Source organism: Phalangium opilio, unplaced genomic scaffold (assembly GCF_054372755.1).
Source record: "Phalangium opilio isolate 3A_F unplaced genomic scaffold, DU_Popi_V2 ptg000209l_1, whole genome shotgun sequence".
Taxonomy (NCBI): Eukaryota; Metazoa; Arthropoda; class Arachnida; order Opiliones; family Phalangiidae; genus Phalangium; species Phalangium opilio.
In genome coordinates, this window is record NW_028324217.1 from 9838391 (window position 1) to 9859791 (window position 21401).

At 37.1% G+C, this 21401-nt stretch overlaps 2 protein-coding genes across 2 annotated transcripts in view; one reads left to right on the forward strand and one right to left on the reverse strand.

Moving 5' to 3' along the window:
* Nucleotides 1-21401, reverse strand: part of LOC149619029 (plancitoxin-1-like) — a 34272-nt gene that overhangs the window by 2538 nt on the left and 10333 nt on the right. Inside the window, exons 3-7 of the mRNA XM_089855279.1 lie at nt 4715-4904; nt 3763-3838; nt 3535-3699; nt 1565-1771; nt 983-1242 (exon numbers count right to left, since the gene is read on the reverse strand). Coding sequence (XP_089711405.1) covers nt 983-1242; nt 1565-1771; nt 3535-3699; nt 3763-3838; nt 4715-4904 — 898 coding nt within the window. The remainder of the gene's footprint in view (nt 1-982; nt 1243-1564; nt 1772-3534; nt 3700-3762; nt 3839-4714; nt 4905-21401) is intronic.
* Nucleotides 18614-20265, forward strand: LOC149619030 (uncharacterized). Its single transcript, XM_089853869.1, has 2 exons — nt 18614-19546; nt 20048-20265. The coding sequence occupies exon 1, from the start codon at nt 18738-18740 to the stop codon at nt 19248-19250; it is 513 nt and encodes a 170-aa protein (XP_089709995.1). The 5' UTR covers nt 18614-18737; the 3' UTR covers nt 19251-19546; nt 20048-20265.

The window sequence follows — 21401 nt, forward strand, 5'->3', positions numbered from 1 at the left end:
CTATCATTTGATAATTCGAATGTTTCTGGTCAGATGTGAATATCGAGTACATCGTGTATAGTTCAGCGGAAAACTATACAAGGCTACGTTCAGTAACTGCTAGCGTACGCAGCGCTGCGCGCATCGGAGACCGATTTTTTTACTGTACGGTTTTTCGCACTTCCGGTTTCTACGTCACGCTACGCATCGATGGGACACCGATCGCAGCGGCTGAAAGAGCAGGTTTTTTCGATGCGAATCGGATTTATGACGTCATTAATTGAAGTTCGCCATGGCGAGCAATCCAGTCCAAAGCCACTAGCGAAACGATAACACATTTTTCTTTTATAGATCTTTTCAAATGAACTGGAATTAAGGTTATTTCCGATTTATCATCGTTAGATAGTTCATTTAATTACAAAAATAACAGTTTTGGTTCGCGACTCAATCCAAGATCTGTAGCAGACGCCATCATGGAAACTATCATCAAAGGCAACGGAAAAAAAAACGTTCAGTGACGTCTGACGTCACTCTGACGTAGCGTTCGGAAATATACACATCGGTAGCGGTAACGGCTTTTTCCGATTTCCAGTTACTGAACGTAGCCCTAGTGGCGTTAGGGAATTCTAGCTCCCCTTATCCACTGTGCAAGAAGTAAGCGGATACTGCAGGTTGGTGTCAATGTAAGCTCCTTTCACATCTATAAGTTACACCTGCCCAATAAGAATTTCCTAGCTATGACACTTCTTTAGTTGACCATTTAGATGTACTGCACCCTAGCTTTTTTGTATCATGAGTGCAGAGGCGACAATGTATGTATTGTCCCGATACTGAGGGTTACCTAGCCCCCTTTTTACGTTGAAAAGGTCTATTGTATAGGCTCATTTCACTATTATTATTATTATTGAAAAAAATTCCCTTCAAACAAAATTGTTCCAATAAAAAATTTCGGATTTCGGCAAGGGCCCTGTCAGAAGATATAATCGTAGATAAAATATTTTACCATTCTGTTTATATCGGCCACGCACGCCCACGATGGGAATCCCATTTGAGACACTGCCCATTTACTGTGATCCACAGTTCGAGGAAATGAAAGAATCTGGGGAACAGCTTTGTTCTGGAACCTAATCTCCACATCGTCGACATTGTAGACGGAATACTCGTCTGTACAATCGGCATCCAGTTTCGTGCCGGCGCCATTCCTCCATGTTTCAACCAGCAATGATGACTTCAAACTGGGAGCTATCGCGTCGTCGTATAGATCTGATGATACAAAACCATATTAAGAACCAACAAGTAACCAATATTTAAAGCAAGTCTTGGCTGTGGGTTGAGGAGTAGAGTTGATTGGCCCTCTAGTTTTAGTTTCGCCCTCGTGGATGAGTTCTTATTGGTCCGTACCAGTTGGCAAGGTAAAATAAAACAAACGTCGGCTCATGTGGCGTCCCTTATACATTCTGCCTAATCTTCTACATACAAATTTTACCTTAGCAAAAGCACGAACCAATGAGAGTTCGTCCATCCCACCCCTCAACTATGAGAGCTCCTAGTAGCATTTGTTTGAATTAAACCACAAGTCAGTCACCTTCAGCCCATTTAGAATGTTTAGCAAATGCCAGGAACTTCTTTCCGCCAGCACTTTGAATCACCTGGCTGATGTTAAACGGGGCTGTCTTGATGTATGAAGGACGACTTCCAGTGAAAAAATTTCGAATCTCAGTTGGTAATGATTGTATAAATGGTTGAGTATTGCGCGCGTATATTTTTGGTTTGTTGTAGCGCATTAAACCAACTAAAATGAAAGAAGAGTGATTTTGATCGTTTATTTATTTTCATTTGGGAAAAACTCAACCTAATTTTTTTTGGCTTATAAACCTTAAAGTGATGGTAGCGTTTAATTTTACAACCACAAGGTTTTGATGGTAGGAACCTAACAAGTTAGTTTTGTTATTTAAAACTCGAAAATATTTCGAAAACGCTAAGTTGGCACACATCCAGTGTAAGCCATGATGTCTATTAGTGTCGCTTTCCAGTGGAAAAGATCCGTAACATGCTTCTTTGCACACTGCCCTTTTTAATAGCTTAATTTGGTCCTATTTAAAATTAATTAGCCACTTATTCAACTAAATTTGAGCGTGTGAGTGAGTATCAGCGGACCAAATCTGGCATCACAGAACCTAACCCGACCTAACATAATCAAACCTCAAAAAATTTAGAACCTTCAAACTTTTGCGTTTTTGAAAGAATTTCTGTTTTTAAAGCAAAGCGCGAGTCTAGCAGGTCCCCTACAAGGCAACTTTCCCCCTGTACTCCAGTTTTGGCTTGGCAAAGGCTAGTGGGCGGGATTTATAAGTGCACTTATAAATCCCGCCCACAAATGTCTCCTGCCTTCGCCAAGCCAAAACTGGAATCCGTAAGGAAAGTCAACTTGTAGGGGATCTGCTGGACTTGCGCTTTGTTTTAAGCTTAATTCACTCAATTGACGTTCTGTCGATTTCATTGCCAACAAATTGTCTCCCACCCAATTTTAAATTCTCCAAATTATCGCGCTTTCTATTTTCGAACCTCGAGTTTTCGTGATGCCGCTGCCTAGTTCACTCTGTTTTAGCCAAAGAAAATATCAAGTTTCGTTTCCACTTATTTTTTTAGGGATAGATGTAATTTAGAATTAGGAATGGAGATCAGAGTAATGTGGGCGCCCGTCAAAGTCCCGAACCCCCTTCCACGGGACGGGGCTGTATGAAAGAAGAGGCGGGTCATAGGGACAGATAAAAAGTAATTCCGTGTTTTTCGCCATCCCCGGCAGCAACGTCATCAAAATGTAGTTTAAGTTAGCCATTAAGATAATTTAAAATTTTCGTTACGTGTTGGAAGGAGGGGCTCTATACTGGACTATGAGTCGGACTGAAGTAAATCCTAACAGTTCTCCACTCCTGCTTCTAAAATTACATCTATCCTTGGCCAAAGAAAATATCAAGTTTCGTTTCCACCGAGGGGCTAGTCATTCGCCAAAACTTTGTACACCTCATTACCAGGAATATATAGACTTCTCAACTTTCATTACTGATTTCTGAATTTTTATGCGAATTCCGGTGATTACTGAACGAATTCCTTGATTTCTGTGATTACGATTATTTTTCGCGATTTCCATTATCTTTACACTGATTTCCAATTATTGCGACAGATTACATGTGATTCTTGTTTGAATTCCGGTGATTTGTGGTGAATGCCGTGCTTACCACTGGATTCTTCGTGAATTACGATGAATGCAGCGATTATTTCTATTTCAACTGATTATGGTTTTTATTTTGGATTTTCGAATTCCTCGATTGATTATGTGTGATTACCGAGGTGATTACAAAAGATTACTAGTAAATCATGTGATTATTTCTGATTTTCTCAAGATTTCACGTGATTTCCAATAATTATCGGAGATTACTGATTACCTTTGATTACCGACAAGAATGATTTTGATTACTGATGATTTTCTAAGAATTCTCGAAATGAAGTGACTAACCCCTCGGTTTCCACTTATTATTTTTTGTAAATCCATACCAATTTTCGGTACCATGTTAAAATTGACAGTGATGCATATTCCAGATTGTCCATTGATTTTAGCATTGTCAGGAAAATCGTATTTTCCATCCTCTGGTTTGGAAGGGTATCGGGGGATGCTATGTACTAGCCAAAATGCAGATTTACCATCCGTTGCCAAAATACCTAAACATTTTCAGCATTACTTTTTAACGTCCACACACATGAAAGCGTGGCATTTATTTTAACCTTTAGTATGGCCAAATGTTGAAGCTGACGATGATTTGTCTGGTTCTTGGTCATTGTAAATAAGGTATGCGAGCTTCTGTATAAAAAGAATATATTTTTAAATAAGCATCCAGGAAAAAATTTAATATATTTGAGAAAGTTTTTTGCTTTTTATGTACAGTGAATTCGTAGCCAAATTTTACCTAAGACCATTAAACACGGATGGACTAGATGATAAGCTAAAACCCCTGTTCTTAAAGGGACTGTAAAGCAGGCATCGGCGCGTGGATAAAAATTATTTGAAATACGTCAGAGGCGCGAGACCAAGGAGAGGCGTGGTTCAAAGAAACTTAGTTCGTTTTATTTCGAAAACTGCCACTTCATGGAATTGGCGCTGCAATCTCGCGAAAAACAAGGACTAGATGTCCAGTTCCACTCTATGAGGAGCCTTTGTATCTTGGCATCACGTGATCTCTGTGACGTATTTCAAATAATTTTTACCCACCCGCCGATGCTTTCTTTGTCCCTTAAAATGATAAAATGGCATCGCCTTTCGTCGCCCCTAGCGGGAGAGTCCTGAAACGCTCATAGATTATGTTATGGTTATAGTTTGTGTCGAAAATTGGTTGTCCTAAAAGAACCACGCTCCATATCTCCATTCCAGTCCATAGTGTTTAATGATCTTAGATTTGACCAAACTGCAACAATAGGAAAGATTTTAGAAGTGGTTTACTTGAGTTTTTCAAGGTTGGGTTCGCGTGCCCCTAGCCATTGAGACTGTAAAGAAGCCAATAAAGAAGGCCCTAATCTAGACCCGTAATATTTTAGTTTCATGATTAACCCCTAATTAAGCTTCGTTTTATTATACCGGGCTATGGGTCGGACTGAAGTAAATACTAACCGTTCCCTATTCCTGCTTCTAAAATTACATTTATCCCTGATTCTACTTTAAGCGAAAAATAAAATTAATTACGGCACGGTTGGCGATTATTTGGGAATATGTTTGTCCAAAAACTGAAGTTCCTCGTTCGACACTGTCACCCGAAAGAACCCATTTCGCTTGTGATTTCTTGTTGTCGATATTTAGATATGAATAGGCTTCTCCCATCGCGATTAAGTTGTTTTTTGATTCAGAGTCTTGTGGTAATTTGTAGAATATTTCCCTAAAATATTAAGCAAACTTAAGGCAGGTCTAATGAACTTATGATTATAAGATATGTTCCATAAGTTTCTCACAGGTTAATGAGAGCTTGTCATGAAGTGACGTAGGTGAAACGTCATAGATTCTTGTAAAGAGCTAGACGCCTGATGAGGCGCTGTCAGTCTTAGTTCAGACTAAATAGGAAGATGGACTGCAATATCGCGTGTAGTCAATTCTCGCTTGTCGTTCTCGAACTAGCTCTTAGTAAGTCTAGCATTACGAAATATATTAAGTGTCATACTTATGGAACATATCTAATAAACTTATGTAAAAAAGATATGCCTGATTTTAATTATTTTCACGGTTTTTAAATTATTCGCCATCGCTGAAAGGCATTTTTGTTGCAACCATATTGGCATAAATATTTGATAATACTTCTCTTCGAGAGAAGTGTACCACAAAGCGGTGAAATTGTAACATGATCATAGGCGTAGATCGAGTTCTATAGGCCCGTGGGGCCCGAGCCCCTCCAAAACATTTAGAGGTGGGCGGCCACGGACCCCTCTAAAAAATTTTCATTGATAATACCAAAGTCATGAAGAAAATATCATTTTTATGTATACCAAAGTCATGAAGAACATATAATTTTTACGTATACCAAAGTCATGAAGAAAATATCATTTTTAAGTATAACTGAGTGCAAAATCCATTAAAACCACCATAGAGAAGGGCTTTCCGAACAGAATAGTTTCTTTAAAAAGGTTACACATAATTATTTTTGTCACGGTTATTTAAGATATAAAAGAATTAAAAACTTTCGTTTACGGAGATATCCAACGTGATTTTATTAAAACATTTAAAATTTCTTAGAGACGTTTCGGGCCGCGGCTCGTCATTCAGTCTCGAATTAAAATTTGGTGAAATTAAAGGTAAGGGATGCTCTTTTGTTCAGTTAGTCAAGAACCAATCAAAGCTTTGACAGACGAAACAACAAGAACAGTCGCCCATTGTTAGATGAACGACTTCCATTTCGAAGAGATTCTTTTTTTTTTTTTTTTAGTTTTTGGATCTCGGCCTTTAAAAGGGAAAATAAGCGACTGAAAAATCGAAACCATAAGTCCCCGTTCGTCGCGTAACTTATAAGAATCACTCCAATCAATAACAATGTCACTCAGTTTTTTTTTGCTTTAGACGAATTAAAGGCTTTATTCAATTCCAATCAACTCATATTCTTTTATTTCAAACTGTTCCTTTACTTTAACTTTTCTTTTGCATTTTTCTTCCGTGGTATCTAAACCTTTTCCATTATCATTTCCATTATTATTTCCTAGGTATCTAAACCTTTTCCATTATTCCATTATTTCCGTGGTACCTTCCAATTTTCTAAGTTCTATTTTTTAATTATTATGTCCGAAGAATATAGCTCCTTGCCTAGGTCTGAGCTTCATTTCTTTTATTTCTTATGTCCGACTAAGGACGTCTAGCTTCTTCGCTAGCCCATTCCGAAGCGATTATTCTTTTATGTCCAAGTGAGGACTCCTAGCTAGGTTTCAAAGTTCCATTTCTATTTTCCACCCCCATATACAAAGTTCAGTTTTGTTTTTACCAAATTGCAATTTTGGCCAGAGCATCGGCTTTTACCCTTATTATTTTATCCCCTCATTTTCTCTTTTATTTATCTTAACTTTAACTTTTTACTAATGCACGTGCATGTCATATAATACCCTGAATCCTTGATCTGTCCTATCCAAGCTAACAATTTTTATAACTTTGTTTTTCAAGCGAACCGATCTCTTCGGTCAAAGATTATTTTTAAAGCAGTTATACTTATTTTTCTTACACAAATATCCGGCTAAAGCTTTCTATACTGTTTTTGCAAGGAACGTAATAATCCAAAGCTTACAAAATATATAAAACACAAATGAATACAAACACAAAAAACATGAATATTTTTGCGCGCGCGTGAATTAGGCCTAATTCTTTAAAAAAACATTCATATAAAAATGCGCATCAATTAAAATTCATACACTTATTTTCAACAGAGAATGCGGCAAATATTCTGCAGTTTGCTCAAAAATATAATGTGGAAAGTTTAAAGGAAGTAGCTCTCAAATTCGTCGCCTATAATTTTGGGGAAGTCGTGGAAACAAGTGGTTGGAAGGAAATGCCTGATCATTTGAGTAAGGAATTGATGTCGACCATCTTATTATCATTAACCCCCAGAAAGAACGTAGAAGCGGATCAACCAGGCGACGACCTCAACATCAAAGAGAACCAACTGGGTTTTTGTTAGTTTTGTTTTGTTGGATCTCGGCCTTTAAAAGGGGAAATTCTCAACGGTCCTCTTCTCTTTTTCATGTTGAAACTCGAAAAGGGGAGTTAAAACTATTCACCCCTATTTTTGGCAATAGTCTGGTTGATATGTGAAACAATTGTGCACATTGGGTTAAAAGCATGAAAATTGGTTTACAAGCGCATAAAGATATTCTAAAACGAATAAAGATTGGAGGCATTCACAAAATGTGACGTAAGAAGTGTGACAATCATTTTAACACGCCCGACTTTCGAAAATCTCTCTAATGAACGGCCCCTATGAAGCCGATTGAAGAGAGACGAGGAAGGTGCGCTCATTTCTTTCGGGGGTTAGGGATAAACTATATAAAGTATTTTTGTCGAGTATTTGCTTATGAATTTACAAAAATGTAGCAATATTTTTTTTTTCAAAAACTTCAATAACCATTTGAAATATATTAGGCGGCGAAAAAAACTATTACTTTAAAAATATTTAAGCTAGTTATTTTCTACTAGAGATGGACCTATACCAGTTTTAACCGATACCGATATCATTCGATACTTGGGAAACCGATACGTACCGATACCGATATTTTACCCGATCCTTCGAATAAACCGATATTAAACCGATACCGATATATTTACCGAAATCAATAAGAAAATAGATGCTATAATATAGGTTGTAGAGATGGGCCGATACCGATCCCATATGACTTTAACCGATATATCGGTATCAGTTAAAAATGAACCGATATTTTTCTTTAAAAAATATCGGGTAGAAATATCGGTTAATTTTTAACCGATACCGATATATCGGTTAAAGTCAAATATCGGTACCGATACCGATATGGGATCGGTATCGGCCCGTCTCTACACTGAAATAAATGAGCGTGCTTTCGGCATTCAAAAATGATGGCGACCGTTCAATTTTGAACAAACCTCTATTGACGAATTCAGATTTAACCAGAAAAATTCTATTTTGAACAAGGACTTTTTACGCGTTCAAAACTAACCACTAGCATTAATTTTTGAACAGCTTATATATTATTCCTCAAAAAAGAATATTTATCCCATTCAATTTTGAATAACTGCCTTGCGCCAATGAAACGTTCAGACATGGTCGTTTTGGCGTTCTAATAGGATTGTATTAGTATTCAAACTAGAGCGTTTTAGGCGTTCAAATAAGATTATTTTGGCGTTCAAATTAAATGGTTTTTTCGTGTTCTAACAATAGTGTTTTTGGCTTTAAAACAAGAGCATTATGGGCGTTTAAAGGTGACTGTTTTTGATATTCAAATGAGACCGTTTTTGGGTTTTTAACGAGAGCGTTATGAGTGTTCACACGGGAGCTTTTTTTCTGTTCAAAGGATAGCTTTTTGGGCGTTCACGGGAGCAATTCCTGGCGAGTTTTTTGGGTGTAATATTTACAATGGTAAAAATCCAGGTTCATTTAATCAAAATTTTAATATTATAATTCAACAAATCATTTTTATTATATTTTGATGTTCAAGAACATAATAATTTGCCAATTATTCATTACCATTATTAAGTCGATTTTCTTGGCTCAGACTATTGATTTTTTCAGGAACACAAGCACACACAGACTCAAATTACAAAATATTATTAGACAAGTTGGGAAAACCAAAATATTACCTCTCCGTGTCGAGAAGATTATATAACCTTAAGTATCCAATGAAAACGTCGACCTTTTTGCCCTCATCCTTTCCCGCGCTTTGCGCTTCCGCATTTCATCCTAACTCTCAACATTATCTTCCTCCATTTTACATAAAAAAATCAAATACTCACAAAAAGAAGTGGCAAAAACCTGCTGGCTCTTTACAACCACTTAATTTGACTTAATATCCAATTTCCAACAACAATAATATACCGGTAGTTTAATTGACAACCTACTAGCATCGAAATTCTCATTAAGAATGGCTCCCGCGGATAAAACAGGGCAATTTTCAACTAGGTGGGCGTTATCTCATTAGATTTGAAAAGTATCATCATGCCTAACCGTTTGGATTTTTTTAAAGCAATCTTAGCACCAAAAAATATTTTTTGTTGCAAAATAAATGTTTTATATTCTTATTAAGAATAAAACAAGAGGATAAAAAAGGTCTGTCCTCTCGTAATTTTTTAAGCTTTTATCATGATTACTCTATACAACAGTAACAAGGAGTATAAACCCATTAGTGGAAGCAGCATTTTTTCCCGAAACAATCTCGCTTATGTTTATCCTCTCTAGACTTCGCTAAAAACGTATTACTCCTACGTAAAATATTAATAGACATGCAAGGATTCATACCATTAAAGGAGCGCAATATTATCCATATTTTCATTTCATATACAGAGAAAAGAAATTATTATGTTTCTGAGAGGAGCTTCCCATTTTTGTTGTTGTTTTGAAAAATATATCGCAATGCACGGACCTTGATAGATATACGAGGCAATGAATGAAATATATCACAATGCACGTGCCTTGATAGATATAGGAGGCAATGAATGAAATATTAAACAATGCACGGGCCTTGATAGATATAGGAGGCAATGAAGGAAATATATCGCATGCACGGGCCTTGGTAGATATAGGAGGCAATGATAATGTCTCTCTTTGCACGAGAGGTTTATCTTTAATATTTAAATAAATATAATTATTTTTAATTATTTTAATCTTCAATAATTAACATTAATAATAGTTAAATCGTTTAAAATGAAGTTATACCCATTATCTTCTCACACTTTGCTAATATTGACGTTTAAATTGAAGGGTACCCCTCTTGCCCGCTTTCTTCAAATTTTGGGGTATATATACGATTCGTTTCCATTATAATAGTAAGGAAAAAGCGCAATTGCGAAAACCTTTGGTGGCCGATCCCACCTTAGGGAGGCTAGACGTTTCTCGTAACCCTAGTTGATCGCTGCGTATATCCTAAAACCAAACGATGATAATGGAGTAGAAGCCAATGATACAGATTGGTGTCTATGTGTAATAGACGGAAGACCAGTGAATGGTGGTGTTAGAAGCCAGTGTAAGTGCAGACTGGTGTCAATGTGGGATTGACAAAGAACAGAAAATGGTGGTGATTAGAAGCCAGTATGTACAGACTGGTGTCCAAGTGGAATGGACGAAGACCAGAAGATGGTGGTGATTAGAAGCCAGTAAGAACTCAACTCAGGTGGTTTGAGAACTCAAGTAGAGGAGCCATTTCCGTGACTGTGAAAGCAGTTCGGAAATGGCGAACACGTTTGCTCCGATACACAAACTGCGAACGCGGTCAAGTGGGTGTAACAACAGACAGACACACAGACAGACAGACAGACAGACACACAGACACACACAGACACGGCCGTTACAGAACCTCTCCTGGACTACGTCACACGGAGAGGTAAAAATGGAGGTTAAACCTAAACTAAATTACTTGCTTAACTGGGTAATTAATTACATAACTAAGTTTGATTGGCGATCGTCCTCTCTAAATAATCGTGAAAACTACTAGCTAAGTTTATATACAATAAACACCTGCCTTTTTCAAAATATTGCTTGTTTTGTAGGTCAGGTTGGGTTAGGGTTAGAAAAGGCTTAGCTTAGGTTTGTTAAGTGTTAGGTAAGACTTAGTTTAGGTTAGGTGTCTTTAATACCTACGGTTCCAAATTTAAGCATTGATCCTCTTAATACTAGACGTGTGCATATACACACATCCTATAAATTGAATTTTTACCTCTCCGCGTGACGTATGTCACGGAGAGGTTCAAATTTCGACGTGTCTGTCTGTCTATCTGTCTGATGTTACACCCCAGGGGACCGCGTTCGCAGTTGGAAAAGCGGGGTAAATGTGTTCTCAATTTCCGAACCTGAAAATTGTATTCCACTTATAATGGCTATTACTCCATTGTCTGTCTAACACCACTATCCTCTGGTCTTTGTCCATCCCACATGGACACTAGTCTGTACTCACTCGCTTCAAAATACCACCACCATCCGGTCTTTTACCCATCCCACGTACTGGCTTCTATCTCCATCATCATCGTTAAGGTTAAGACATAAGCGACGATCGGCTAGGGTTACGAGAAACGTCTAGCCTCCCAATGGCGGGGTCTTTTTCCAAAGGTTCACGCAATTGCGACGTTCTTATCAACAGCTGCGATTCGAGTCCTTTATATACTACCTAGTTGAGTAAGGCGAAGCAGCAGTCGTATGCTTCATTTCAAACGTCAATATTAGTCAAGTCTCTCATGAATGATTAATTTTTCGTTTTTAAAACGATGTAACGCTCAATAAGGCGAACAACTAACGAAGAAAATGTTTAATATTAATTATATTTATTTTAGTATTTAAGATAATCTTGTTTCTCAAATTAAAGTTAATACGAAAAGGGTTAAAAAGCAGTCTATGCGATTGTCTGTGTGTGTCCGTCCGTTGTTACACTAGTGCGCCGCTTTAGCAGTTTGTTTTGTGTTGATGTGTAAAGAAATCCTACAGAACCTTAATATTCAATTTTTACCTCTCCGTGTGACGTAGTCCAGGAGAGGTTCTGTAACGGCCGTGTCTGTCTGTGTGTCTGTCTGTCTGTCCGTTGTTACACCCACGTGACCGCGTTCGCAGTTTGCGTATCGGAGCAAACGTGTTCGCCATTTCCGAACTGCTTTTACAGTCACGGAAATGGCTCCTCTACTTGAGTTCTCACACCACCATCTTCTGGTCTTTGTCCATCCCACACGGACACTAGTCTGTTCTTACTGGCTTCTAATCACCACCATCTTCTGGTCTTCGTCCATTCCACGTGGACACCAGTCTGTACATACCGGCTTCTAATCACCACCATCTTCTGTTCTTTGTCAATCCCACATTGACACCCGTCTGCACTTACACTGGCTTCAAACACCACCATCCACTGGTCTTCCGTCTATTCCACATAGACACCAATCTGTATCATTGGCTTCTACTCCATTATCATCGTTTGGTTTTAGGATATACGCGGCGATCAGCTAGGGTTACGAGAAACGTCTAGCCTCCCTAAGGTGGGATCGACCACCGAAGGTTTTCGCAATTGCGCTTTTTCCTTACTATTATTATGGAAACGAATCGTATATATACCCCAAAATTTGAAGAAAGCGGGCAAGAGGGGTACCCTTCACTTTAAACGTCAATATTAGCAAAGTTTGAGAAGATAATAGGTATAACTTTATTTTAAACGATTTAACTATTATTAATGTTAATTATTGAAGATTAAAATAATTAAAAATAGTTATATTTATTTAAATATTAAAGATAAACCTCTCGTGCAAAGAGAGATTATCATTGCCTCCTATATCTACCAAGGCCCGTGCATGCGATATATTTCCTTCATTGCCTCCTATATCTATCAAGGCCCTTGCATTGTGATATATTTCATTCATTGCCTCCTATATCTATCAAGGCACGTGCATTGTGATATATTTCATTCATTGCCTCCTATGTTTATCAAGGCCCGTGCATTGCGATATATTTTTCAAAACAACAACAAAAATGGGAAGCTCCTCTCAGAAACATAATAATTTCTTTCCTCTGTATATGAAATGAAAATATGGATAATATTGCGCTCCTTTAATGGTATGAATCCTTGCCTGTTTTTTAATATTTTACGTAGGAGTAATACGTTTTTAGCGAAGTCAAGAGAGGATAAACATAAGCGAGATTGTTTCGGGAAAAAAATGCTGCTTCCACTAATGGGTTTATACTCCTTGTTACTGTTGTATAGAGTAATCATGATAAAAGCTTAAAAAATTACGAGAGGACAGACCTTTTTTATCCTCTTGTTTTATTCTTAATAAGAATATAAAACATTTATTTTGTAACAAAAAATATTTTTTGGTGCTAAGATTGCTTTAAAAAAATCCAAACGGTTAGGCATGATGATACTTTTCAAATCTAATGAGATAACGCCCACCTAGTTGAAAATTGCCCTGTTTTATCCGCGGGAGCCATTCTTAATGAGAATTTCGATGCTAGTAGGTTGTCAATTAAACTACCGGTATATTATTGTTGTTGGAAATTGGATATTAAGTCAAATTAGGTGGTTGTAAAGAGCCAACAGGTTTTTGCCACTTCTTTTTGTGAGTATTTGATTTTTGTATGTAAAATGGAGGAAGATAATGTTGAGAGTAAGGATGAAATGCGGAAGCGCAAAGCGCGGGAAAGGATGAGGGCAAAAAGGTCGACGTTTTCATTGGATACATAAGGTTATATAATCTTCTTGACACGGAGAGGTAATATTCTGGTTTTCCCAACTTGTTTCATAATATAAAGTGAATATGTGGAAATATTTTTCGTATTTACGATGCCTTTAATAGTTTTGTAGCTTTAATGCTCTGTTTCATTTTGATATTCCAAGGATATTTTCTAATATTATTATTTGAAATGGCTGTTTATATATTACTTAAGCTATACTACATCTGTATATGCAATAATCCTTGCTATAGTGATTACAGAAAGATAGCTAAGGCCTAGGATCCGTCGTGTAAATTAAGGATTATCAGTAATTAGCTTAGTGAACCAAAGAAGAAGTAATTGAGACCCGAGATTCAGTAAATTATGGATTTTGATTTTCTTGTCTGTATTGAAGAGACATTAACGGTTCAGAGTGAACCGAAAGTTAAGTACACGTCTAAATAAGGTCTAGTTTTTAAAACAGATGTAAGGACCATGGTGGCAATTTGATCATTGAAAGGGCTTACCGTAATTGGGTTGTAGCTTCGAGTTTCATTCTTATTGTGGTGCATATTGACTTTCATTGCGTCTAACCACAAATCAGCTTTGGTGATAATTAACGTTAAAACCCGCGTTGGCAAACTAAGAATATATATGAGGTGAAACGAGACAATATTGTTTATATTGCAAAACCAGTTGTGAATGTAGTTATGAGAATACAGGGTTAACAGTTGAGGCGTAGACAACTGGGCCTTTTAAACACATAAAGACTATATCTCTCCCAAAAGTTATACACTTAATTTCCTGTTTTTTCCCCATTGACTGATTTCATGTGTCCAAGGCACATTCTTATTGGATGTAAAATGTCATCTGCTTTACTATATATTCTCTATGCTTGGAATACTGCTTTAAGCTTAGTTCCCACTTGACCGAAAACACGACAGAAACACTGCGTAAGTACCTCTAAGGTAAAACATCTTCCGCCTAACGTGACCGAAACAGAATTAGTGTTCTATTTTTGAAGCAGAGGCCGACGTAAAATTATTTTCATAACCAATCAAAATTCGTTTCGGGATGAAGCTTCTGCTGACGTCATAATAGGGGAGTTTTTTATCGCCGCTTTGAGTTTTGTTTCAACTCGCCAGTCGCCATTTCCACCTTTGCATGTTATGAACTTTTGAGTTTGAATTCTCTAATCGGATTTGATCGCTAGTCGCTATTGCCGTGTTTGTACGAATTAAACCTTTGATTTGAATCTCTGACCTTAATTTGGTAGAAACAAGCTCCCTAATTAAGATACCATCAAGGGAAAATCAAAGGCCAAGGCTTAAGTGCCACGTGACTACCTGCCGACCGCCCCTTTTGGTCTGAATTCGGTCGTATGTGTGAACCAAACTAAAATCTTGCCGTCGAAGGCCTGCGTAAAACTCATTTTTTGACGCAGCGCTAAAGTTTTCAGTCGTCATTTTCGGTCAAGAGGGAACCTAGCTTTAATAATTCGTAAATTTTTACATAAAAAAAGAGAGATATAATTCCTTATACAGGTAAATAAGTTTGTAAGTAGTCCTCTTGACTCGGAGAGGTAATATTTTGGTTTTTCCAACTAGGTTTTTTCAATAATAAGAAAAAAATTTTCGTCGGCAGCGTTTAAAAATAAATATTTGCTGTCTTTTTTATAGGCAGCGTATTACATTACGAAATCATATTTGGGTACTCGTTTTATGTTCAAATTTCTTTGCAGTGTTATGTGATGCATATGGCTTAAAAATGAAAATAAATATCAAGAAATGTTTTTATAAAGGTACATTTCTTTAATTTAAAATTAATTGGTTCTTGTAAACTATCAATTTTGCTAAATATTTTACAAAAAAAATGGGTTTCGTGCTCATTCTATCTAGCCACTCAATCGTTATAGGTTAAGTAGATTTTTGCAGGAAAAGATAGAATCTTTCCGTTCCCGGGAATTAGTAATTTAATTTCACTGGGAACATTTAACCCAAGACGTTTGTCCCATTTGATGAATCCGACAATTTGCGGCGTTGGTCGGCAAAATGGGAGGAAAGCGGTTAACTACTATGGTCAAATCTACTTGAAATGCTGTAAATAGGGTACTAAAATGAGGTAAATTAGGTGAATAGAGGCTTAAATTAGGGTATTAATACGGGCAAATAATATTTGACCATGGCGTGAATTGATCACACCAAAATCGTTCTCGTTAAATTGTTAGTGCAATCCTATTATAACGCGAAACAGTTACGTATGAATGCCAATTCGTTCTCGTTTGAACGCCAAAAGTGCTTACATGTGGACGCCAAAATCGCTTACCTTTGAACGCCCAACACGATCTCGTTTGAACGCCAAACACGATCTCGTTTGAACGCCAAACACGATCTCGTTTGAACGCCAAACACGATCTCGTTTGAACGCCAAACACGATCTCGTTTGAACGCCAAACACGATCTCGTTTGAACGCCAAACACGATCTCGTTTGAACGCCAAACACGATCTCGTTTGAACGCCAAACACGATCTCGTTTGAACGCCAAACACGATCTCGTTTGAACGCCAAACACGATCTCGTTTGAACGCCAAACACGATCTCGTTTGAACGCCAAACACGATCTCGTTTGAACGCCAAACACGATCTCGTTTGAACGCCAAACACGATCTCGTTTGAACGCCAAACACGATCTCGTTTGAACGCCAAACACGATCTCGTTTGAACGCCAAACACGACCTCGTTTGAACGCCAAACACGACCTAGTTTGTACGCCAAACACGACCTCGTTTGAACGTCAAACACGATCTCGATTGAACGTCAAACACGATCTCGTTTGAACGTCAAACACGATCTCGTTTAAACGCCAAACACGATTTCGTTTGAACGCGAAACACGACCTCGTTTGAACGCCAAACACGACCTCGTTTGAACGCCAAACACGACCTCGTTTGAACGCCAAACACGACCTCGTTTGAACGCCAAACACGACCTCGTTTGAACGCCAAACACGATCTCGTTTGAACGCCAAACACGATCTCGTTTGAACGCCAAAACGCTCTCGTTTAAATGCTAGTGCAATCATATTTGAATGCCAAAATGACATAATCTGAATGCTTCGTTAGCGTGAATTTTTGAATATCAATATTAGCGTTCAAATATGAACATTTCCTTAACGTGTACAATTGAATACCACTTTAGGCTTTAATATTTGATTGCTAAGGCGTACCACCACAGTGGCAAGGTATTGAACGCTGAAACATTCAATTTCGAATGATCTTTTTTTACTGTGTATTTTCTACATTATCAAGTTAGATTTTCATTTTCAAAGAAATACAAAACACTGAAGTTCAATTTTAATCGCGTTAGAAATTTTAATTTTTAAATGTCACTGTCGCACCCTCCACATTTACAGAGAGCTGTGCATGGTAGTTGGGCTTTTTGCAGCGACACTGTCCTCGGCAACCTTTCACACAACCACACTTAATAATTTCTCTACAAGCCACACCGGCCAGTGGTTTAGTCATCCAAAGTGGTTGCCAGATGGTTGTTGATTCATTCTTGCACCATCCAAAATTACCAGGATCTGGCAAATGGGGATTATTCTTCAGAGATTGACCCCAAACATGACCAGCTTGATAAGCGACTCTGAATAAGTGTTGCAGAAAGGCATCCTTTGTGGGAGGGATGTTTTCAATCTGCCGGTTTTTCTGAGTGAAAAGGGATAGTCTGGCAGAGTTTATGTCTTCATCTGAGCTGCATCGGTCATACATTATGATTAGAATAATAAAGCGTTCTATGGTGGGAAGCAATTCTTTAACGAGTTCGATGGTGATCGAGTGGTGTAGATAAAGTTTTTAAAGCGGGAGTTACATCGCTGAAAGCATTCCAGGTAGCCTTTTACCGCCGAAGCTGGATGTCTTATCACATCCAGTTAGTGAGTGAAAAGTTGGCAAGGCCAGGCATTTGTCGTAGCCAAGCTTACTAGCCATCTGCGTCACATTCAAGTAGCGGAAAGAGTTACCAGTTCCAAATGCGACAAATAGCTTCTCGCAATTAATGGCATGTAAAAATCTAAGGCTAAGGACAACAACGTCGGTATCTACAGTTCTTATTAATATTTTTCTGTGTCCCTGGTGATAGACACGATCATAGGAAACCGAGAGTCCCAAGCGGTACAAAGTATCTACCACATCTTTTGAGCGCGTTTTTGAATGTATCATTGTTCCTAAAAAAAGTGGAAGTGGCGTTTCAGTTCTTTCGTTGTGCTATAGTTGTTAAATTCGCGTTGCGTCGTCGGGAACAATTGAAAACCAATAATTGGGATAGCGAGAGGGTAGTTTGCGACTTGTAGTCGGCGGAATTTCGCGTTTTTCAATTTAAAGGTTTCTTCGAGACCGCTTCCATCGTCCAAACGGTCAATGTTTAAAGTTTTTGGGTAAAGATCCTATCTTATTGAAGGCTATCAAAATTTTTGCTATAGTTTTGTAGTTTGCCAAACGGAATCTCTCTTTGAAATTTGAAGGGCAAGTTAATTTCTCATTTCTAATTTCTTGGCAAATGAAACTTTTGTTCCAATCCGTTGCTGTCGTTTCTATTGGTTTCCTTTCCAAATAACTATCACTAACTAACTTTAATTTACTCATTCTTAATTAACCTAGGAATACTCAAAATTCAAGGCTTATAAATATGAGCAGAAAACATTTCAAACTGGTAAAAATCTAGGCATGAACAGAGAATGATTTGTAAGCAAAGTGTCTGACCCCTAGAGAAAAAGTTATCTTAAGTCATATTACTGAAGTTATACCGATGACAACTTTTTAAAAGTATCTGAATATTTTATCAATTTTAAAGCAAATTAAAAATTTCTATGGATTAATTAAACTAGGAATTGTTCATATTAACTTAGATAAAAATGTAATTATCAGCATATCATACCTCATCAACTTTGTAAAGGTATAAGCAAATACTCGACAAAAATACTTTATATAGTTTATCCCTAACCCCCGAAAGAAATGAGCGCACCTTCCTCGTCTCTCTTGAATCGGCTTCTTAGGGGCCGTTCATTAGAGAGATTTTCGAAAGTCGGGCGTGTTAAAATGATTGTCACACTTCTTACTTTGTGAATGCCTCCAATATTTATTCGTTTTAGAATATCTTTATGCGCTTGTAAACCAATTTTCATGCTTTTAACCTAATGTGCACAATTAAAAATAAATATAGCAGATATCCTCTAGACTACAACTAGAAACTTCCATCTCAAACTCCTGCATGCAGTCAGTGAGTCACATTTGCACTTTGCAGTCTCAGAGACTCAGACGCCGTGGTTTTTACTTATCAGTACTCGGTAGTTGAAATTTGAAAACGGTTACAAATATGCTAAAGAAAATTTTGTCTCTCCATTATTCGAATACTAATGTCGAAGGGAAATTTGATTTCGGTGTCCATCCTGATCAGGTTATTGTTGAGATAACATCGTCGAAATTACAATATCACCAAGTTTTAAATATCAGGTTAAAGTTTTCGGAGAACATGTTTGCCCTGGAGAGAAAGTTAGACAAATCCAGTTTTAAAATAGAAATGTTAAACGAAGACGACGAGACCGTGTTTTCTTTCATTGATCTGAAAAACGATCCAGCGAAAGGATGGTCGGTGGATATTGAAAATTTCTGCAACTTAAGCGCACTTATACTTCAAAACCCCAACGTGATTATACGAGCAAGCAAAGATTCCATGATGTCGACGCCACACATTAAAATGGTGCTGACCATTGGGACAAAAGACGAACTGCTTCCGCTTTCGTCGTTGACTAACATCAATAGCCTGTCGCCCATTCAAATGCTGCGATCTATTCTGAATGATACGGCTTTCGACGACCGAAAAATCTAAGCTGGGGCAATTGGAACCTTAATTGAATCCTGCGTCGACAGATTGCGAAACGTAATTGATGTGCAGAATGCGGCAAATATCCTGCGTTTGGCCCAAAAATATAAGATTGAAAGTTTAAAGAAAGACGCTGCCAAATTCGTCGCGGATAATTTCCAACAAGTCATGGAAACAAGTGGTTGGAAGGAAATGCCAGATCATTTGAGTAAGGAATTGTTTTCGATCGTCTTATTATCTTTAAGAACGTAGACGCGGCGCAACAAGACTAGGTGACAACAGGCATCGAAGACAGATTTTTTGTAAGTATACGCGAAAACTAAATTACTGTTTCTGAACTCACTCAACATAACATTATACCTTAATTAAAAGAACGGCTTCCTTTTTCTAAATATTAAGGAAAATATTAAAGTAGAAATAAATGATCTCTTATTACAAATGATAATTAGCATTTAATTAGTTTTAAAAACTATCAAGGACTACTCTTACGCCATCCGCCATTGCTTTAGTGCAGGCGTCTGCTACCCAGAACCTACCTTACCTCTCACAGACAGTGAGAATTCAACCTATCTCTTTTTAGGGGTAAGAGATTCTGGCTAGCAGAGACCACTAAACCAATGGCGTATGGCGCAAGAGTCCTTGATTTCGGTTTAAGCCTAATTAAGTGCTGATTATTTTGAAATAACAGATCATTTCTTTTTATTTTTTTCCTTTTATATTTAGAAAAAGGCCGTTCTTTTAAGATATAATGTTAACTTATACTTTTAAATTCTCTAACGTCAATATATTTTTGCTAATTGCAGTTCATTTCAAGATATTTGATTATTTGAATCCTTAAGTTACAACAAAGTTTGTTTGTTCTTACATTAAAACTAAATTAGTGTTTGTTTATTCATTTAAAATTCTCGTATTTTTATCAAATAACGTTCTTTTCTAATCGCTTAATTTACTTTATAAATATAGTTAAACAATACTATTGTACTTTTCTTTTGATTTTCAATAAATTTTTCGTTAATCTAAATTTCGCATATCTTAAATAATTAACCCTGAGCATTTGGTTATAGAATCCCCAAAATATCGCCTACATTTATCACTTTGTTTCGCCTTTCACTGACAAACCAAAGATAACCATCGAAAGTCATTATTTATCACTTTAAAGGTCGAGATCTAGTGAAAAGTGGTTCAACTCCTAACTGATAACCGAGCATGGGAGGTAACAGAGTTCCCGCTCTTATTAAATTTTGGGCAGTTCAAATCGAACAAACAAAAGAGCGTTCATTAATGTTTGATGGTCAGTTAATCTATGAGATTTCGTTTCTCTTGAAGAAGGATCAAACTTCAATTTGTCGAAATAAAAGGCAAGTTAAGTTGAAACAACAAGCCAGTTTTTTTAGGAAGGGAAAAAACTGAATTCTCAATGGTCCTCTTCTCTTTTTCATGTTGAAACTCGAAAAGGGGAGTTAAAACTATTCACCCCTATTTTTGTGTACTAGAAACTTTCATGCCAAAGCCCTTCTAGATAAGAACCCACACCCTCGCATAATGTTAAATGAAAATTCACAGATTCACGTTATAACGAAATTACTTTTTCTTAACTTACTTAAAATTCTTTGTCTTTATATTTTATTAAATTACGGTTCATGGCAAAATATTATTTCGATTATTTGTGTTCTTAAGTTACAACGAAGTTAATTAAAAGCATTTGTTTGTTCTTATATTAAAACTAAGCATTTGTTTACTCATTTAAAATACTCTTATTATTTTTTGTCGATTACGTTTATTTTCTTGCTTTGCTTAAAAAAAAATATAGTTAAACAATACTATTGTTTTGAATCAAATTTTCGTTAATATAAATATGGTCTGTTGATTTCTCATATCTTAAATGATTAACCCCAAGCATTTGGTTGTAGAATCCCCCAAAATATCGCCTACATTTATCACTTTGTTTCGCCTTTTACTGACAAACCAAAGATGAACTTCATGGTCATTATTTATCACTTTAAAGGTCGAGATCTAGTGAAAAGGGGTTCAAGGCCAACTGATAACCGTGCATGTGAGGTAACAGAGTTCCCCCTCTTTTGAAATTTTGAGGGGTTCAGATTCTAGATTTGACTGGAAGCGGTTCAAATCGAATAAACGAAAGAGCGTTCATTATAT

Coding starts and splice junctions, on each gene's coding strand:
- LOC149619030 (XM_089853869.1), top strand. CDS start 18,738: ATGCTAAAGAAAATTTTGTCTCTCCATTATTCGAATACTAATGTCGAA.